At 42.1% G+C, this 20265-nt stretch overlaps 1 protein-coding gene across 11 annotated transcripts in view; it reads left to right on the top strand.

Moving 5' to 3' along the window:
- LRRFIP1 (LRR binding FLII interacting protein 1) overlaps positions 1 to 20265 on the top strand; it is a 115270-nt gene that overhangs the window by 25223 nt on the left and 69782 nt on the right. For 4 of the 11 annotated variants that reach the window (XM_075094106.1, XM_075094104.1, XM_075094102.1 and 1 more), the window contains exon 1: positions 16515 to 16654. The exons of the other annotated variants lie outside the window; for them this stretch is intronic. In XM_075094106.1, coding sequence (XP_074950207.1) covers positions 16610 to 16654 — 45 coding nt within the window. In that variant the 5' untranslated portion in view covers positions 16515 to 16609. Of the gene's footprint in view, positions 1 to 16514; positions 16655 to 20265 lie in introns of those variants that run through there. 11 annotated transcript variants of the gene reach the window in all.

Genomic DNA, 20265 nt, shown 5'->3' with positions numbered 1-20265 from the left:
ATCAGTGTTACACTTGGTCTGCATTGTCCATTTTAACTACAGCATGTTATGTAGTGTAAATACTTAGGTGAGTTGTGGTTTCTGGATGCCACCAAAACATGAACAGTTTAAAGGATATTTTATAAATAAGAGAACAGAAAGACTTATTTGTGAAGAGTAAATATTGCAACAGAGCTGTAATGATATTGCTTAATCTGGATGATTTCTCTCCAAAGGTGATAAACCTGAGCCTGGTGAACAAACTAAGGGCAACTTTGTATCAATCTTCTAAAATTAGTCAGTCTGTTTGTGCTTTTACTGAAGAAAAATCTCCTGTCAGAGGAGGTCAGATCATGACAAATAATTTCTGCTTCAGAAGTGGCCACTGGACAGCTGGACTTGAAAGCATCAGTGTAGTATGCTTGCAGTGTGTGCATTGCATCTGTTACAGTGGGCATTCAGGTGGCTGGGCGTTCCTCCTAACTCATATTTAAAAGTGGCACCTCCAAGTCAAGCTTGGATACAATTTACCTGCAAAGCATGTGTTTGTTTTGCTCTCTGATAAGCTCAATGTGGTCCTATATCTGATGTGGAAAGTAAAATGCCATCAGTGTGAATGGGAAGATGCAGGACTTGTTGAATTCAGTGCTTGTGCCGAAGTGTAGTCTCTGTCTGATATTCTGTGTGTGACTCTGGCTTTGGTCTCTGCAGGGATGTGGGACAGCAGCAGTGTGCTGCTGGGCTCGCTGCCAGGGGCCCTGGAGAGAAGCTGCAGTGTTAACGGAAAGGTGTGCGGCCCCCAAGTGTTTCTTAAACATTCATGTTTTGTGGATGTCCCCTATTGAAAGCACTGCACATTTTGGCTACTGTTTGGAAATGTTGGAAAGCAGGGGCATCCTTCCTTCCCACCCTTCAAAGTAGCATTTGGGGTGGGGGAGCCTTATTCCTAGGTTGAAGTAGAAGAACTGGCCAGTGAGGAATAGAGGTTGGGCTGAGTACCTCTGTGGGATCTGGTTGTCCAGGCTGCTGCTTACCCAGTGTTCAGCATCAGTGCACTTAAACTGCCGCAAAGCAGTTCTGTGTGCTTCATATCATGTGACCCGTTTCTTCTTCTGAGTAATTGCCTAAATTCTTCAAGAAACAGACAATTAGCTGTTTCTTGCTTAGCTAAAGAGCTCCTTGGGCATGTCTCTGTATGTAGAGTTTCCGTAGAGTGCTACTGTGCACTTATATGTCTCTTAAATGAATGGATTTTCTCTGGCTGCCACATTGTTAAGATAAAATAATAGAGATGTTTGGGCTGAGAAATATTACTGAACATCCTTAATTTCTAGCTACCAAGTGTGCCTTTGGGACTGATACTGACTGTTCTGTGACTCATTCTTGTGTATCCCTGGAGGTGTTTAAAAGAAGGGTAGATGTGGTGCTTGAGGATATGGTTTAGTGGTGGACTTTGCAGTGATAGGTTAGCGGTTGGACTCGATGATCTTAAGGTTCTTGTCCAACCTTAACGATTCTATGATTCTACAACGTTTCCTTGTGTCCAGGTAATTGCCAGGATATTAGCTGTAGTGTCTCTGCAGGTGTAGTGTGTGATGTTAAGGTGATAGGACAGATACTCTAAGCATGTGAGCATCTCCAAGCAGTTTGTGGCAGAATGGTCATGATGGCATTTTTGTCAAAACCTGGACTATTTATCACGCTTATTTCTAGTAATAGCTGGATATATGGCAGAGCTTGTCCCATTTGAAGAGAACTACCATTGCTTTTCCTAGACCCGCTATGAATGCTAATACTGGATTTGCAGAAACTGTGGTTATATACTCCAGTTGCTTTTCCAGTCTCAGTACTCTAGCCTTGCGGTAAAGCAGATTTTGCTGACTGCGGCTCTTGTCGAGCCATTAACATAACTGGGGAGTGTCCTGAACATTCAAGGTTGTTTTCAGATAACCTTGACATTGTCAGAATTTCAAAAGCCCTGTCGAGTTAATAGTGATATAATTCTACAGCCTTTTTTCCCCCCTGTATGAATGGAGCAGCGACAGGATTTTTTGATACCGATACCACTGTGAAGTGACTGTTTCATTAATTGTATAATGGCATAAAATCAACTAGCTCCATGTGTTTTATTTAGAGCAAATCTTAAACTTGCTGTTAAATAATGTACAGAGTACTAAGCTGAATGCATTCATATTCAGTACTTCTAGCTTCTCACTTTGCTTATTTAAATGTGTACATTGCTCCTGTTCTAATTTATAGTGCTAGCAGAGAACAAGCAGAATATGAAGAACTGGCTGTATAGCAGGAACACTACATGTCCTAGATAGACTGAGGCCTGATAACCTCAAGATTTTTAAAAACATTTTTTGGCACCTTTATCTCTGCATAAAAATAGCTCACAAGTCTGTTCCTCAGTGTTGGCTAGAACTAAAGTAGTGTTAAATGCTTTTGCGAGGTGAAGATAGGCTTTCCCGGTTACTTATAGATGGACCATATCCAAGCTGTGCTATATTTTCACACTTTCATTCCCGAACAAGTTTTACTCCATACAACGTGTGCAATATCTGCAGGTTCAGTATAGTGTATTTAAAATGCACTTTGAAAAAAAGATTTGTGCTGGACTTCGAGTCTTTCCATAATTCAGTTTGTATGTGGCTACTGTCAGCAGCTCTATCTTAAATTTATTAATGCAATTTTTTGGGTAATATTTTGATCAGCAGTAATTCTTATCTTTTGAAGAGTAATTTAAAATGCTGGTTGCTTCACTGGTGTTTGCTGTGAGTAGCAGGATAAGTTTGCCATTCATGCCCTTGAGTATCAGCTGATTGAGTTGTTGGGGGTTTTTTTATGGGTCATTTTTGTTTGGGGTGCGGTTTTGTTTGGGTGTTCTTGGTGTTTTGTTTTGAGTTTGTAGGTTTTTTTGGAATTGGCTTGGCAAGTGTACATTTTTATCAGCACAGTACTTGTAATGCAGGAAACAGGAGTGCTTCACAACTGTATGAAGTACGCTGGTGCAATATCTTCATGTAACTGCCAGGGAAGAGCAGGTGGACATTTGGAGTTCAACAGGGACAAACTAATGGATTTATCTGTGTTTGCAAAAGGTTGCAAGGAATTCTCAGTGACCTCAAGGAGATGTTTTTCCTTCCAGGCAGCATCTCTGGTTTCAAGCAGCTCTGTTACTTCCCTGGTTAATTGGTGCTGTTGCGCCATGGGGATTTGCTACCTATTAAAGCATCATTGCTTCTGGTGACGTGGAAGGCTTTGAGGTTCCTGTCTCCAAATTTTAGTTGGTTTAAACTCTTGTACTCTCTGACTGGGCAATGTGATCCTTCCCTGTAAGCATCATTAAAGATATTCAGAAGTTGCTGTGAATCTTTTCTGAAATTTTACTCTCCATGAAACACAAACTGTTGTCAGAGCTAAAAAAATAAATGGAAGTTATTCTGGAGTATAACTTCCATATGTATTGCTTTTTTATATAACGTAAAAGTGCCTACTCTAGGTTTAGTAGTAAACTGTATTGTGATTATTAATTATATTTGACATTAACATTCTGGATTGATTACCAGCAAATCTTGTATTTTCTGGCAGACATGCCTCTAAACCCAGTCATGTTTTATATGTCTGTGGCTCCGAGTAGCATGAGGGGCAGTCAGAGCTTTATTAGTGGAGCAACTGATGTGTGCAAGGTCTAGTCCCAAAGAAACCCAGAACATGTAAAAATGGGTTGGCTGGCGTGGGGGTTTCTGTTGGGGGGTTCATGGTGGGTGGTTTTTGGTGGGGTTTTGGGGGGATTTCTGGGTGGTGGGTTGTTTTTTGGTGGTTTTGGTTTTTTGTGTGGTGTTGTCTGTGATACTGGCTTGATAGCCACTGTGCTGGATTTTACAGATGAATGTAAAATCCTGATTTTTTTTTTTAATGATCCAAGGCATAGTTTCAATTAAATTCAGATTCCTACTTTTTCCCCCTTTTCAGGTGAGTAGTGTGTGAATATGTTGAAATACCTCTTGAAGTCACTGTGGATAAACCCAGAGGGAGAAACCTGGGAAGGGAGAGCAGTAATAAAAACTACAGGGGGGATGAGAAGCCCAAACGCATTCTCCAGGAGCTGCTAGAAGAACTAATGATAAGACTGTGCAGCCTCGTACCTCAGCCTTACTGCATGGGTCTGGCTGGATGCTGCACTGGCAGGTTCAAAGCCCAAGGGAGCCGTTCCTCAAGCAGAGGCTGCATGGAGCCCGGCTCCCCAGCATGGGGTTGGTCATAGCTGGCCCATGCAGTGGCTCCTGCATCGATGACCTGCTCAGCTGTGCTTCATTGCCCCTCCTGGAATTGCTTTGAAGCATGAAAAGAAGAAATTCCTTCTTTGAAGTATTCTTCTGTCAAAAATCTTCCAGCAGTCTTCCCTCTCTATTGCAATTTATAGTTGAATGTGCTCTTTTTACAATTTCTGCTCTTAACTTAGAAAAGGCAATAAATTATTAATAGATCCTGAAAAACTGGGCTGACAGGTAGGAGACGAAGTGATGTGGAAGGTTCTGCCTCTAAATAAGCATTTAGTTGAATCCTGGGCTTCTGCTTTGAGCTCTGGAGGTGCTCCTACTTAAAAATCTGTCAGCAAAGCATGCTACTGTCTTATCTTTTTCTACTCTTCCACGTAAAATCAAGGCTGTCATAGGGTTGTGGGAGTCTGCAAGAAAGAATACTGTGAACCTTTTCAAACCTCTTAATGTGTTGAAGTGATGCTGAATGCAGAAGCTGTTACCTTTTGAAAGGCTGGTAGTTAAAAACTGTATGGGTTTTGTTGGAGTTCTTCAAAAGCACTGATGAAGTGGAGATTGAGGATACAAAACATGAATTACTAGCAAAATAAAGTTAGATTTGTGGGTTTTGGGGCTGGGGGATCTGGAGACTTAACACAAAGTCTAAATATACCCACCCCCGTGCCACCTTTGGTGTTTGGGTTTTTAGTTTACACAGGTGATTGAAATGCATTTAGTAAGGGTAATAATTTAAGGTAGGCTGAATTACAATGTCCTCAGCAGGAATATAGAGGAGTATACCTTCTACTGTGGTCTCTTATCTTCGTTATCCCAAGGTCAGATTAAAAGGTGCTAAAAAATTTTCATCCACATTCTCAATCACTGAATAGTCACGTAATTAAACATTTATACTGAAAATTTGGGGATTCAGCTTTGTGTAATGGAAGTACTGTCTCTTTAGAAACGCACAAAAATTTTGCTTTACTTGATTGCTGCTCCCTCTTGTGGGTTTCAGGTCAGTTTAAACGAGCTTGAAGTTCATTCTCAGTGTTTTTTAGATGGAGTAATTAATCAGCAGTACTCCTGATCTACTGAGTGGAGTATTGACCTTAAGACTTGCTTCACTGCATACCTCTACATACAAATTAGAACGTTCTTTTATATCAAGAGGACTAAAGCTATAAAAGTATTTAATGGACGTTTTAATTTTTTTTTCAAGAACTTACACTACTCTGGTATTAGTATATAGTTTGATTTACTTTTTTTTGTAAAGGCAGAGAGAAGTCTGTATTGTAACTGTACCAGACTTAGCAAGTGCTTGCTATACTGACAGAATTAAGATCTCTCTCACATCTCCTCCTGTAGTCAGTGCTTCTGAGTTGCACTTCACGGGCTATTGCTCTGGTCTGCATAGAGGTACTGTGTTGTGCAAGTTGCTCCTGAAAACTAGATTCCAAAAAAGAGCTCTGTTTGCTTTCAGTGTGCTGTCCTGTAGGCCCAATCAATACAAATGCCATAGCTGTGTGAAAGATTATTTTTATCTTGTAGTTTCTCAATTGCTCTGCTTGCATAAAATGTCTATATGTAATGTGCTGTTTCTGAAGATTTCAAAATACTACTTGTATTTGTTTTCCTTCAGAGGGACATTAATCTCGGTTCTCTGGACAAGAAACTGAAGTGCAGCAGAATTCTGAATGGCTCCTAATTGATGGCAAAGACCTGTGCAATGTCACTGTCTAGTTCTTGGCCTGGGGCTCTTAAAAATTTTCCCACTGAAAGTTAAGAGACAAATTATTCTGACCTATTGCAAAATGGAAAGGTCTCACATTAGTGTAACACTGAAATAACGGGAGTTCACATGATCTAATTCCAATCTTACACCATTTCAAAATAATGATAGAATTTGTCTTAGCATTGGAAGCTGTTCGGTTTCACTCACTTAACTATTGAACTGTTTCTGTACAGGAACTGGAATATGGCTGTTAAATCTCGGGTCCCCTAGGCTTGGGCACTTGTCTCCTATGCTTTTATTAGGCCTGATTTTTAATTTTCACTAGTATCTTATCTCCCTTCCCTCTTGTGCTCTCTTGATGACATAGATGATAGCTAAAATAGATTATGAATATATATGTAATGTTTTCTGCACTGTGTGCTTTGTTTGGTCTTATCTTCTTTACTTCACACTAGCTGCATAATTTCTCAATACCACATAACTTGCATGGCCAAGAACTGGATGTTTCACTAGTGTCTGACCAAGTGGCTCCAGCTGTTGGGTATCTGATAATGTATAGAGGCAGTAACAGATTTCAAACCTCTTCAAGATCATATAATTGGGGGGATCTTCATTTTACTTGGCCTTAAAAGAATAAATCAGTCTTAAACTTGTCTGGATGCAAAGACCGTGCTTCTGTGGAGACCAGTGGTGGTAGTGGACACATACTTCCCTGTAAATGTATTTGTTCCTACTGTGATGCAAGTAAAGGTGGGCTTTGCATTGCCTTTTTTTTTTAAGATTATTAAACCAGAAAGCAGGTGTGCTTGACTTGAGAAACAAAATGGAACTTAATCTTGTATTTATGCCCTTTCTTAAAGCTTTATATCACTTCTTGTCACAGACTGGGTAATCCCTAGAACAGTGTCAGTAACCTTTACTTCAAAATTTGCAGTTACTTTTCTCTTGAATGGTAGTTTAAGCGTTGTGTTAAGCAGCTGCTGAGGTTTTTATCTACATTTTAATGTGCTGTAAGTGCAGAGCTGCATTTAAGATTTGCCAGCTCTTACTGAGATTTGCAGTTCAGCGGGGACCAGAATGCAGTCCCCACAGATTACATTGCTTGTAGCAGTCCCTGAATTTCAGTTATTATTTACACTTCAAATATTTTCACCAGTCAGGAACAAAACCTCTATTTATGTCTATGTTCAAAAAGATGTTGACATTCACCCAGCCCCAGAGCCCTCTCCAACCTGTGTTTATCCTGTAAAGAAGCTGGATGAAGTATTGCTGTTTATTGCAGGCTCCAAATGTGGTTATTGTGCTTATTTTCCCCGTGAGCATGGTCAAGACAAATGTGTTTGCTCTTCAGTAATATGTACCAATGGCTGAATTAATTTTGCATGTGTGCTTCCTTACTGGGAGTCTTTCTGCTGACCTCTCCCATGTGCTGGGTGCCTGTGGACCAGTCCTGGTGGGAAACACTGGCCGTAGCTTTGCTGCCTTGGTGGAAAGAAATGGCAGTCAAGCACCAAGAATGAAATATATGTATGAAATATAAATATGAAATGAAAGTATGAAATATAATTTGACTCTTTAGTGGTATCACACAGAGATAGCAAACTAGTAAGAATTGCAGGTTCATTAAGGTAGTAACTTATCTTTCATCTTTAGATTTGGTTTAAGCAAAAGTTATCCAGTCCTGTATATTACTGATGCATTTGCTACCTGGATAACCCTAATGCCTGTATTAGAGCAAGCCTGCTGTTTTTTCTGTCCAGAGAAAGAAATTCAGAATGCCGACCGTACACATTCTGTAATAAAGAAAGATTTAAAGTCTTTTGAGGTGTACATACTACAGACTTACTGTGGGACAGCTTTTACAAGCTCTAATCTCCCTCATGTACCCCCTGTTTGCATACTGCCCCACTTTCAGCCAGATTGCTTTAAGCCCTCTAAAGTGTGCAGTGAACTCTGACTTGAATTACAAAGGCTGTTCTACAATCAAACAGGAATACAGTATTTTAAAAGTACTCTGGGATACAGTCATACTGTACGTACATACATACATATGTGTTTTGAGGATCAGTTTTATCTAAATTTTAAATGAGGAAGACAGTTGCTGCAAAACATGGCTGAACTAATAGAGGAAGAACCAAAAGGATCAGTGTGGTCACTGTAAAAGAGAAAATTCTCTCTTTCTAAAGTTGGGTAAAGCAAGTGAAAGAAACCACTGAATGGAGCTTCATGCAAATATGTATTTCAGGAGACAACACTAGGAAGCTTTGTATGCTTTTCTTAAGAAATTCCCTTTCATTATTTGCTAATTCTGTCATTAGTGGTTTTTGTTACTGGAATGAGTGGCCCAGCTGTTTCCAAGGTCAATGTTGACTGCCTCAGAACTATTTTACATTAGTAACAGTCTTGATCTAGAGTATATGAGTGCAGCCTTATACAGGGTGTATAAAACGTGGTTTTGTTCTTTGATACAGCAGCTGTGGACCAGTATCTAATTCTTCTCTGGTGGGGGAAGCCACTTACTGACTAGAGCTATTTTAAGAGAAAACTCAAATTGAAGAAGTGATGTAAACGTGGTTAGTTGATACTGTGGTGGTCCTCTGCCAAATACGCTACCCATAGAAAGTTGGTCAGGGTTTAAAGCTGCAATATGCTTCTGCAAAGCTGCCGGCCAGCATCCTTTACTGGAATTGTTCTTTCATCGCTGTTTTGCTCTTTCTGGGTATGGAAACAGGACAAGTTATTTATTGCTAAATAGCAGTGGAAGTGATATGTCCTATATATGCAGTGATCTTCCCATTCTCTAGGCTCTGGAGCTACAGAGCTTGTCAAAATTTCTGGGTTTTTTCTACAGAATTCTACATAACTGACTTTTCTGTAGAATTCTGTCGTTTTCGGAACCTTGTCTTTGAAGCTGCTTTGAACTCTAGTGCTTTCTCATGGAGACGGTTTGTTTGAATTGAAGGAAGTGCTTTGAGCACTTTTCCTCTCCCTTCTACCACAAGTCCAGTGCATATTAAAGTGGAATCCAGTTTGCAACTAACTCATCTGCAGCTAAGCCGGTGACTTAGTATGCAAAGGGAACCTAACACTGCAGCAGAAACCGCACCAGGTGCAAGCCACTGAGGAACTTGTCAACAAGCTCTGTATTACTAATGTGTGCATGAAGGTACATGACCAAGTAGCAGAGGGAAAGAGATGATATCACCTTCCTGAGTAATTAGTGACTTTTACAACAATTTCACTTTTAAACCCAAAGGGGAGGGGGAGGAAAAAAAAACCCTGACACAAACAAACCCCATACACAACAAACCAATTACTAAAGTAATAAATGCCTCTAAAACACTGCTAGGATCTATGGAAATGATTATAGGAGGCCCCCTTTTAACAGGTGTTTTAAGATCAATTCCTTGTGGCAGGATTTACTTTGGCAATCCGTTCCAGCTCATCATGGAGTTCAGTTTCTGTTCAGGCTATATTTTTAGCAGTGGCCCCTTGTGACTGCATGGCAATATAACTTAGGAAGCAGGACGCAACTGCCTAATTGTCTCTTACCTGTAGAGCTGTACATGCTGTTCACAGCAGTGTTCCGCAGAATAAACACTCTCATTTTTGGAGAAAAAATGGCCATGTCAACAAGACTTTCCAGCCTCTGCTCACATGGTTAAATTATATCTCTGAGATGGGTTTCCTGGCAAACGCATAAGCAAATATTTCTCCAAAGTGGAGAATGCTCATGTATAAATTCCTCATTAGCTGTGGGTCTCTTTCCTTCCTCCTCTTCCCAGTCTTTGTCTCAAAATGTTAAGCAAGAAGACCAAGAATGCTGACCCCTTAAACAGAGATAACTGACAGCAGCACCATCGGCATGTCAGAGGGAAGAGTCTGTTCATTTGTACTCCCTGCTTCTGGCTTGGGAATTAATGAAAAGAGAAAAACAAAGCTCTGGCATTCTGAGAAACTTTAAAAACAAAATAAGAAATTTGTCTTGGAATGCCCTTGCAAGAAAAACTTTTCATGAAAAGCTTATTTAATCTCCCACCAAACTTCAGTCTTGTAGGATTGCATCGTGTGAATGAGTCCAATTCAGAAAAATAGGTTTAGGTTGCAGTTGGGGTGGTCGTGGGAAACTCCGTAGCAGTTCTTTTGGTTGGTTTTCGTTGGTAGGAGTTCCTTATTATCCCCTTTGTATGGGAAAATTGAACACTTCTGAAAGTGAACAGACAGTTTTTTGCTGAGATGTTTGACAATGAGTTTCTTCAATGTCAGCAAAGGATCTTAAGGTAAAGATGCAATTGTACATTTGAGATGCCATACTAGTTTATTTTCTGTAGTGAATATAGTCAAATGTTGAAACCATAATTATGTTTAGCTGTAAGTGTGAATTTTTGGACTTGGCTTTTACTGTGAACTGGATGTCGGTTGCCTTTTTTTTTGCGTGTTGAGTTGGAGAGTTTCAGCTAAGTGTGGCACTCCCAGAGTTTTCAAATGCTCACTGTGTTTCCTCGCTTAATGGCCCTAAAGGAGGGTAGGACGGAGGTGCTGAACCTCTGCCCTTCTGCATGATATTCTTTAAAATTACTGTTGGTTTCCCAGTTTACAAAACTTGCAGTCATTCTGGAAATGGTTAATGTAGCTTCCAACTCTTCAAAGCAGATTAGGTTTGAGGTAGAGCGTGGGAGATGGCAAAACCTAATATTGTGGATATATCAGCAGAGGAGCACTTTTCTACAAGTAAAAGTCTCTTACTGGATCACTTTTGCATATAGCTTTGTTGTTTGTTTTTTCTTTTAACACAAATGCCTGTATATTCAGCTGTTCTGTGAGATGTTCCTAACTAAGGCCCTTTTTTTGTCTGATCTTTTAAAATTCTGTGGAGTTTTGTGGTTTTGGTTGTGGTTTTTTGTTTTTGTTTTTGGTTTTTTTTTCATTATTAAGCAAAGGAACAGAAAAGTTTCAGAGGTAAGGAATTTACTAGCTTATGGGAACTATTCTTAAATCTCTCTTCTAAAATGGAAAGATCACGTAACTTTTCGTACACCCATATTTCAAATTTCTGAAGCTTTCTAATTGTAGCAAGATATTAATATATTCAATCTCAAACTGGTTTTGAGTTTTTAAGTTGAGTGGGTTCCCTGAGCCAAATGATAAACATGACACGTATAGGCTACCCAAGAGTTTTCCACCTTCCCCACTAGCATGATGCAGTTTGTCTGACTTCAGTGTGGCAAGAAGCACTTGTGCCTGGTTCAGCAGTTTCCTTCCTCCTTGCTGCATCGCGTTCTAGCCTCAACAGAAAATAATGTGTTGATACTGGCAGTACATTTCAGTGATGAAAACCGGACATTGTTTTCCTAAGAAGCACTTAGTTGTGTATACTTGAGTTCATTGCCTTGGTTACGGTTTACAAGGAGGTTTTGTTAACTTTGCCAGCTGAGCTGCAAGGGTGCCCACGATGCCCACAGCAGGCAGGGATGATGAAGTGAGATGCATGCGTAGTTTCTTCTGTCTTTGTGACTTCAGATGGGTGTTACTCCATAGATTTTTATAGACTTTCTTGAACATTAGAAGAACAAGATTATGAGCCTTTAGCCTTCCCCCCCCCCCCCTTCTTTTTTTGAGTACCCAAATTTTTCTTCTAATATGAAGTACTTTCCAGTCTTTTTCTCCACAAAATGAGACTTGCTTTGTCTGTTCCCACTGTTTGGAAAGCCAGTAGTAAATGTGATATGGAGGGATGTTACTGAAATTCTAAGAGGTACTACTTGAAGAGAATAAAGGAAAGGCACAATAGAATTTCTTTTTGTTAGATAGAAATTAAATAAACTGAGTTATGTAATGTAGGTGACAGATAGTGTTGGGAGGTGGCTACTGGTATAGCTTAAGAATGAATACTGGGGTGGGCCAAGCTGGAGTCAGCGTGCTCTATGGTGCAAGTTTTTTCGGTGTTTAAACCTGTCTGTAAAGGTTTTGACTGCCTTATTCCTACTTGAATCCCTGGTTCCATGCCTTTTAAACTATCTCTGGAAAAACACTCCCTGAGGACAAAAATAATCCATTGGGTGTGACCTGTGTTGGAGGCCAGGCTTCCTTGGAATTTGCGTTATCAGTGACTGTAACATACCTTGAAGATGACTGTATGATCTTTCTCTCTCCTTTTGATGCAACTCCCTTGTAGTTATGGGTAAATGGTTGCAGTTCTATGAAACTGATTTTTAGGATTTAGGCCTGTATTTGTGGCGGAATGCATTGTGTTGTGTGCAAGCATGCACTTTTTGTGTATGCATGTTTGTAAAGGTGAGGTATGTTCCCCCAGGAGAGATGAGGAGTGTGTCATCAGAAACTGAGCTGCTATCCTACATGCCACAATTATTTTCTGCTTACAAGTACCTAAGATGAACTCACAGTTAACCTATGAGGTTTATGAAAATGTCGGCTAACTCTTCCCCCGTACCTTTTCAATCTCTCCTGTTACCCATTTTTCTTACGCTCAATTTAGCATTGTACTACATGTAATGCATATTTCCGTCATGAGCATTCTTTCTGCTTGGATGTCTCCCTGAATTCATGTTGCTCTTGCAGTGTCCGGTTTCAAATGCACGGACACATGAACCATGTACTGAAGGCACAATATTTAGCTATCTTTCTGAGTACGTGGGAGGTGTGACTAGATAGACACTAGATAGACACTGCATTTTTGAGGTGTGGGTTAAAAAAAGATAGACTAAGCCCCACTTTCAGGCAGTGTTCTCTAGGTGCTGTGAGTACCTCCCTGCTCCCCCAAGTTACATGGCAGCAGTTGGAAGGACAAGGAGTCAGAGCTAACTGCCATCAGCTTAACAATGCTAAATAGTCTTGGTAAGCAATCAAGTAAAATGCATCACTGACTTCCTAGATTGTGGCTCAGCTCCTGTAGTTACAGAACTGTATGCACTTGCTTTTTATTTGGTAGTGTCTGAAGGATCCAGTGGAGTGTGGAGCGCCCTGGGGAAGGAGAGATGAGGAAGAGTGTGTATGCAAGAGAACTCCCATTCTTGAGAGATCTGTCAGGACCTGATTGGAAATCCAAGCAGAATGGGGCTCACTTTATATAAAATCAGTTCAGATATGCTGAAGTGTGTGTTTTGAATGCTGTCAGCTCTGTATTATTGAAAAATTGAAGTTCGCTAGTATTAAAAAGACCTGATTCTTCAGTTTCTACCCAGCAAGTCCATAGCACACTTGGGTGTTTTAATTTATTCCGCAGTATGAAGTGCTTCCTCAAGTAAACCAAATAAACATCTTGGCTTCTACACTGATTTAGAAAGTAATTAGAAAAAGGTATATATGGGGTCCTCAGTTAATTTATGCCTTGTATAGGAAGTACATCTCTGGTGCATCTTCCAAGTGACAGATAGTATGAAACCTGTACAGATTTGCCAGTAGACGTAAGGGGTAATTAATTATTATTAACCAAGAAAACTGGAACAAACTGTCTATTTTAAGCTAAATGGAAATATGCATACTTCTTCATGGTGAGTTACATATGATGCTTCAGATTTACACAGGTAACATCAATCTCCTCTCCTTTCCTTCTCTGTTAAAACTTCTACATAGAAGGTAAGACATTTCCCCTGAAGAATTAACTTAAGTGCTGAGCCCTTGGCTACCTTGGGGTGAGCTGCCATAGCCCAGAAGTGCTGCCTTTGCAGCTGATTATGATTTTTGGATCTCTACGATGCTCGATACTGTTTACCGCACCAAAATTAAATGCTGAGCACTCTCTGGGAATTAGGGCATAACTTCTCCTGGGCTCAGGGCCGTTCACAAAAGGAAGACTTGCTTGGCATTGGGTTGCCAGCCTGAAGGCAGGATCACCCCATGCTCAGGGTGTGTCTCCAGGCAAGTCAGCCAGCTGGGCCAGAAAGCACTGCTGCAGGGCACACCAGGGTCTTCCTTTAGGTACTGTAGATTCCTGTTGTTCCCTGCCCTTGCTGACAGAGGGTAAGGGAAACGAAGGAGACTAGGAACTTTATCAGCATTAAATAACAGGCTTAGGGCTGTATGCTGTACCACCTGAATAGGAAAGCATTTCCCCATCATGCTATGTTGGCCTGGTTCCTGCCTTCATATAAGACATACTGGGGAATTAAATGGGTATCTGGTAAAGATAGATTTAAATTACAGATGTTTTCTCTGTACTGAATGTTGACTGCCTATGAAGTGTACTGGGTAGACTATACTGACTGGCTTCCCTTTCCCCTTTTGTTTCACATATTTTGCTCTGCAGGCATACCCGTCATACCTTCTAGCTAGCAGGTTACCAAGAAATTGAACGCAAGGCTATAGTGTATCATTGAATCTCCAATTATCAATTTGCAGAGTAGCTTAAAAGAGAGCCAGCTGACTCAAAAGCTGACTTTATCTAATTGAAAACCCAATACCTTTGAGGCATGTGATTATGGTCCTGTGAAGCAGGAACAGATATTATTTCTAGATCTATTAGTTTCTGTATTTTCATGTACGCATTGGCATGGATTTAAGACAGTTCAGATTTTTTTTTTATTTTAAAGCAAAATTAGGTCCTTTACCCTGTAATGAAGAAAAACACGAATCAAGGGGAAAAAATAACTTGCAGGCTTGACAAGTAGATTTGGAGTTTAATGAAAGATGAAGACTTTGGAGATTTTATTGCAGCCTTTCAGTACTGAAAGGGGGCTTATGGGAATGATGGAGAGAGGCTTTTTACCAGGCCTTATAGTGATAGGACAAGGGATAACAGTTTTATACTGAAGGCAGTCAGATTTAGATAGACACAATGAAGAAATATTTTATGATGACGGAGGTGAAACACTGGAACAGGTTGCCCAGAGAAGTTGTGGATGCCCTACCATTGGAGGTGTTCAAGGCCAGGTTAGATGGGGCTTTGAGCAACCTGATCGTCCTTTGCTCATGGCAGAGGGCTTGGACTAGATGATCTTCAAAGGTCCCTTCCACCCCAAACCAGTCTGTGATTCAGTGTAAAACTTAGTCTGTTTTACAAATGCAAAGCTTCCCCTCACCTATGCAGGGTTTGTCCCAGGGCCAGGGTTCAAGTTAGAAATCCCTAATGCCTTTTATTTAAAGGAAGCATGTCTGGCCTTTGCAGGGACAGTGGGACATGGCTGGGGTCCAGGGACTGTCAATGAATCCAGCTGAAGTATTGCCCCTGAATGTAAAATAGTGCCAGCACTTCCAAATTAGCTAAAATATTGTCAGCAGCATGGCAGTGTGTGCTCTGCCAGGGTGGAAAACTGGATTCTCTGTACTGAGCTGGCAGCTACTGGAAAAACTGAGCTAGCAGCTCCTGGAAAAACTGAGCTCAGTTGATGGGTGGAGGCTTCACAGAACTCCCCAACCTGTGCCGCCTGACGGGGAAGGAGGGAGAGCACCGGGTTTAGTTGCTACAGGGTAACCTGTTTTGCTTGTCTCTGCAACTGGAGAAAATCCGATGCCAGGAAGGTGACTCTCTGTGCTTTCTATTGCTACTGCAGCAAAATTGCAATGGATAAAATGAGCTGCTTAAGCTCCGGTAGTTCTCACTGCCCCGGCGGTTTCCTCCCTGCCCTCCCATCTCTGCGAGAGGGTAGGTGTGTGCACTTCTGCTGAAATCGGGTGGAAATCGAGATGGCACTTATCTCCGCAGAGCCAAGAATTCTGCTGCGACTGCACGTTGCTAAGGCATTGTGCCACTTAGTGTCATTTAAAAATACCTGTGTCCTCTAATCCTTAGATTTTTCTCTTAGTACGTTTTAGGCTCATCCAGCTCATCAGGAGACCTTTTGAAATGTAGAATTTGCTCCGCCCCCTTTTCACTGTTCCTGATTGCTCTTCTGTGGTACCCTCGGACCCCGATTCGGTGCTCCCCCCCTTCCCCCCCGTCTTTTTTTCCGTTTTTTTTACTGCTTAGGAGTGTAATGGTATTTCTTTAAGAATAAACCCAACACCAGCGTATCCAGCACTGATCGCCCGTTTTAAGCTCAGCTCTACACACCCCAACAGACCATACTAACGCAGCTGTAGCAAATTAACAACAGGTACGCGGTTTATTTTTGCGATGCAAATACTTGTTGGTGTGAATAGATATTTACAAACATCTGTTGAAATGTCTCAATGTTATCTGCCAGCAGGCTGGGGAAGCAGCTTGGATACGCAGCCCCGAGGGCGGACGTAAGCCGAGTCTGGTTGTTGCCGGGGGGTTTACCTTCCTCACGAGCATGAAAAGGAGGCGATGAGCTTTGCAACCCTTCTCAGAATCTCTTTCTCCGATCCAGCCTGCTTCGGGGAAGCTTGTCGCACGGCTCCGGTGGGGATTTTAGAATAATAACCGGTGGGAGCAGCGGCAGGTGCGCTGAGAACTGGCGAAGAGCGCTAAGCCCGCTCCCTTCTGCCGCGGAGACCCCTCCTCCGGGGCCAGAACCCCCGAGGCCTGCCGAGAGCCGCCCGCGGGTCGCCTCCACCCCGGCGGCGGTGGGGCCGGCCCCAGCAGCGCTCCGCCCCCGGTGCCCCGGGGGGCCGGGCCGGGCCGGGCCGGCTTCCTGCAGCGCGGGGCGGCGGGGACCGGCGGCAGGCGGCGGCGGGAAGGGAAGAAGAGAAGGGGAAAGGGGCGGCGGCAGCCATGGAGGCGGCGGCCGACTGCCTCAGCCCGGCCGCTCGGCAGCAGGTAAGGGGAGGCGGCGGGGACGCTTCCACCCACCCCACCCGCCTCCAGCCCCCGCGGCGTGCCCATGGGCGTCCGTGGGAGACGGGTGGCAGGAGGTTTCCCGCAGCAGGGGTGCTCCCCCGGCAAGGGTGTCCCCCATTGCACCTGTCAAACTGCTGAGCTCTGCTGTGCACCTACCCGGCTTCCCGCAGGCATCCCCTCGGCGTGGGCCTTCTCTGCCTGAGCTCAAATGTGGTGATTTTAGGGCGCTTAGAGACCCTGCTGGGGTCTGCCGGGTTTGGTACGACTTGGAATTTAGTCTCCTTTTGGGCACTGTGTGTAATTCGTGGAGGCTCTGGAGAGGTGGGTGCTAGCGAGGAACTTAGGACTGCCACTGACAGCTGCATAAAGTAGCTAATTCTTTAAAGTGCATCGAGTTTTCTAAGGCTTTCTTTTAAAAATCAGAGACTAAACCATAAGCTACATACTGCTCAGTTTGATACGGGAGCAAATATACCAATTGAACCTGTAAAATGTTGTCTAAATAGAGTTTCAAAACAGCCCTGTATGATGATAAAATGTTAATCGGTAGGTTAGTTATCTGTTGACATAAAACGTCACTCTCTGGTTCACCCCGTCACTGTATGAACGGGAGAGGCGTTGTTAGGCAAACCCATAATGGGCCTGTCTGTCTGACTGGTGATGCTGGTACATGGGTGTTGGAAGGGAATCCTTATGTTTATGTGAAGGCCAAGGTTCGTGAACATACTGCGTTTTAATACTTACTTGCATTTAAGAGAAAGGTGGGGAGTTAAGCAGGATGTGGACTGACCAAGCCCATGGTGATTCATAAGCTCATTTTCATATGAACAAGTGGTGCAAAGTATGTTTATATTTATCACTCAGATGCAAAAAAAATCAGGTAAGTATGGTGGTTTGACCTCTAAACATAAAAGTAATTCGTAGAAATCTTGTTTTGGTGCTAAAGAGCATGCGTTAACTTGTAAGCTCCTGCAGCTCTCTGGTTTAGGTCACTTGTTACTCAAGTGGAGATGGGAAGAATGTTGCCATGGGTCAGCACTAGTTTTACCTGGTAGCTGCATTGGTCAGCTGTGTTACAGGAATATTGCAAACCAGATGCTTCTTGTCTAGACTTTAAATTCTGTAGAAACACAACAAACCTTATCAGATTTCTTTTGTCCAGTGAAGTATGACTTAAATAAACAGAGTGAACAGTTGCATAACATTTGAGAAAAGCCCTTACATGCAGAATATTTGAATGGGATGGCATCAGTCATGAACAATAATGCTTGCCCCAAAAGTGACTTGCTGGCTGTATCTTAAGCATATTGGCAAGAAGTTTAAATCAGCCTGAAAATAATTATTGCAGAAATACATAATAGTAGTTGCATACGGTGAGCAGGTGTAATTTAGACTTGTGTTTTAAAGTTTCTCTAACAGTGGGATCAGAGAGCTTTCTGAGTATGGTTTGGCACTGGCAAGCTAATGCTTCAGTCTTCCATAAAAATATGATGCTAACTTTGATTACTAGTTTTAGAAGCAGATAATTTTGAGTACATTGGAATTAAGGGGTGCTTTGTATAGATCGAAAACTCTTACATATATAGCTATGTGGCAAGTCAACTTAGTCATTTTTTCACCGCTTAAAAAAGTGGCATAATTTCCTGCCTTTGTTGGCTGTTTCTTGGGGTTTATAGTCAAACAATGAACTCTTGGGCATTTCATAAGGGAAAAGCTCTGAGAATGCACACCTTCAGGATGTGTGTCATTAGCTTCTACCTAACGAAGTGACCTAAATAATTCTGTCATCAAAATGATAATGTGCAGCTTCCCCAACACTGCACTCGAGGCCAGGAAGTAGTGACTTCCGTAACCATTGTGCATTATATGCTACAGGCCAGCGCTGGCTATGGGTGCAACCAGACCTCACCTCCTCTTGGGGAGTGGTATTTCAAAGGAGGGTGGGTGGGGGTAACTCTTCAGCATTTGCAGATCTCATACTCCCACTTCTCCCCACTGCCTCGTTCTGCAGACAGCAGAAGGAGATGTTCCTCACCCTTTCCAGCTGATATCACATAGCTTTTTTTTTTTTTTTTCTGGATGTGGTTGTACGTCAGTAGTAAACTGAGTCACAACCTACTTAGTTTTCCCCTGTTCAGAGCTGAATGTACCTCCTTAACACGGGATAAAGATCTGCTGCTGCGTAGGACTAGATTTTTATTTTAAAACTAAAGCAACCCTTAAGCAGGGGTGTTGAGTGCTGAGCAAGTGGACCAACAAAAGCAATAAGCATTTTGCAGTGCAACAGTATACTTGTTTTGGGGCTTAGGGGCTATAAATCGTTCTGGGGAACTGCACTAAAATGACAAAAATGCAGGATAAATAGTTGCAGTATTTGAGTAAGTTACATAAATTAAGGTGATTATTGTTCAGCTGGTGTGCATTTCTGTGTTTATCTCAGCAATGTGGTTGCCATCTCCTCTTGTTTTGCCCACGGGGCTTTACAGAAGCCCTTTAGGAGGTTGTGGTTTTTTGTATGACATGCACAGTATGGCTGAAGCTGCCAGTTCTCCTTGTCAGATGAGCAGTACTTCATAAAAGGGAAGTTACAAAAGCTTTGTAATGAGTGCAATTAGGCTTCATATTTTTATTCTTCTGTTTTTGCCAGCGATCTGTCACTTTTGATTGAGGCCTCTATTGCTCACTGAGTCACTAGTGAATTTTAGATGATTTTAAGATTAGTTCCTTCAATCTTAGTGATTTTTTTTTTTTTTCCCCCCCCATCTTGAATCAATTAAATAGTTAGTTATGCTGGCAACCTTGAGACTGTCTTTTTAGCCTTTGTGGTCTGAATTCTAGAAGTCTCTCTGAATTTATTGGTGTTTTCATGATGTCCAGCTGTGTCTCTTGCAGGCTACGGTGTCTGCCACTGCCCTTAGAGGTGACTTGGGTCTGGACTCTGACAAGTGCTTGGGCTAGATGAAGGCCAAAGACATCCCAGCAAAGACTGTTTTTGTTTTAGTCAGCCCAGAGAGAGAAATGTGAAGTTAAGGTTTCTGTTTGCAGAGTGCAAGCAATCAAGGTGTTTATAACACAGAACTATTAATATGAAAACAGTGCAAGGCTTTTAAAGAGTGTGTTTTTACAAATTCAGATGAGTTTAGTCATGCCCCTGCTTTTGAGGAAGAGGCCCATAATAAATCTGACACCCTTATCGTGTTAGTCTAAAAGTCTGTAGGTGACAGTGGAGGTTGTATTACGAATGCCAGTGCCATGTGGCTTGCTGTTGGGGTAGCTACTTCTGTCAGTCAGTGAGCTCTGCTTCTGCACAGGAAATTCTGTGTGTAATAGTTCTTCTTTGTCTCGCACGCTTGCTGCAGAATTTGCTGGGCATTAAGGGTTGCTACCAGACCTTTAGTTTGACTTTGATTAAAATAATACACAATAAGCGTTAGGTGTGAATTCATCCCTGCCCTGACTGATCTACTTCCTTGGAGCTCATGGGGCCTGGTTTGTCACCAATGACACCTACAGGATACCAAAAACATTCATTCAGGTGAAGTAGCTGCATCAATTACAGCATGGTAGAAATGGGATTGTGAAGGGCCCAG

The sequence above is a fragment of the Phalacrocorax aristotelis genome, chromosome 5 (genome assembly GCF_949628215.1).
Source record: "Phalacrocorax aristotelis chromosome 5, bGulAri2.1, whole genome shotgun sequence".
NCBI classification, from domain to species: Eukaryota; Metazoa; Chordata; class Aves; order Suliformes; family Phalacrocoracidae; genus Phalacrocorax; species Phalacrocorax aristotelis.
Note: the sequence above shows the minus strand (reverse complement) of the source record. Positions and strands in the feature narration are given on the sequence as shown.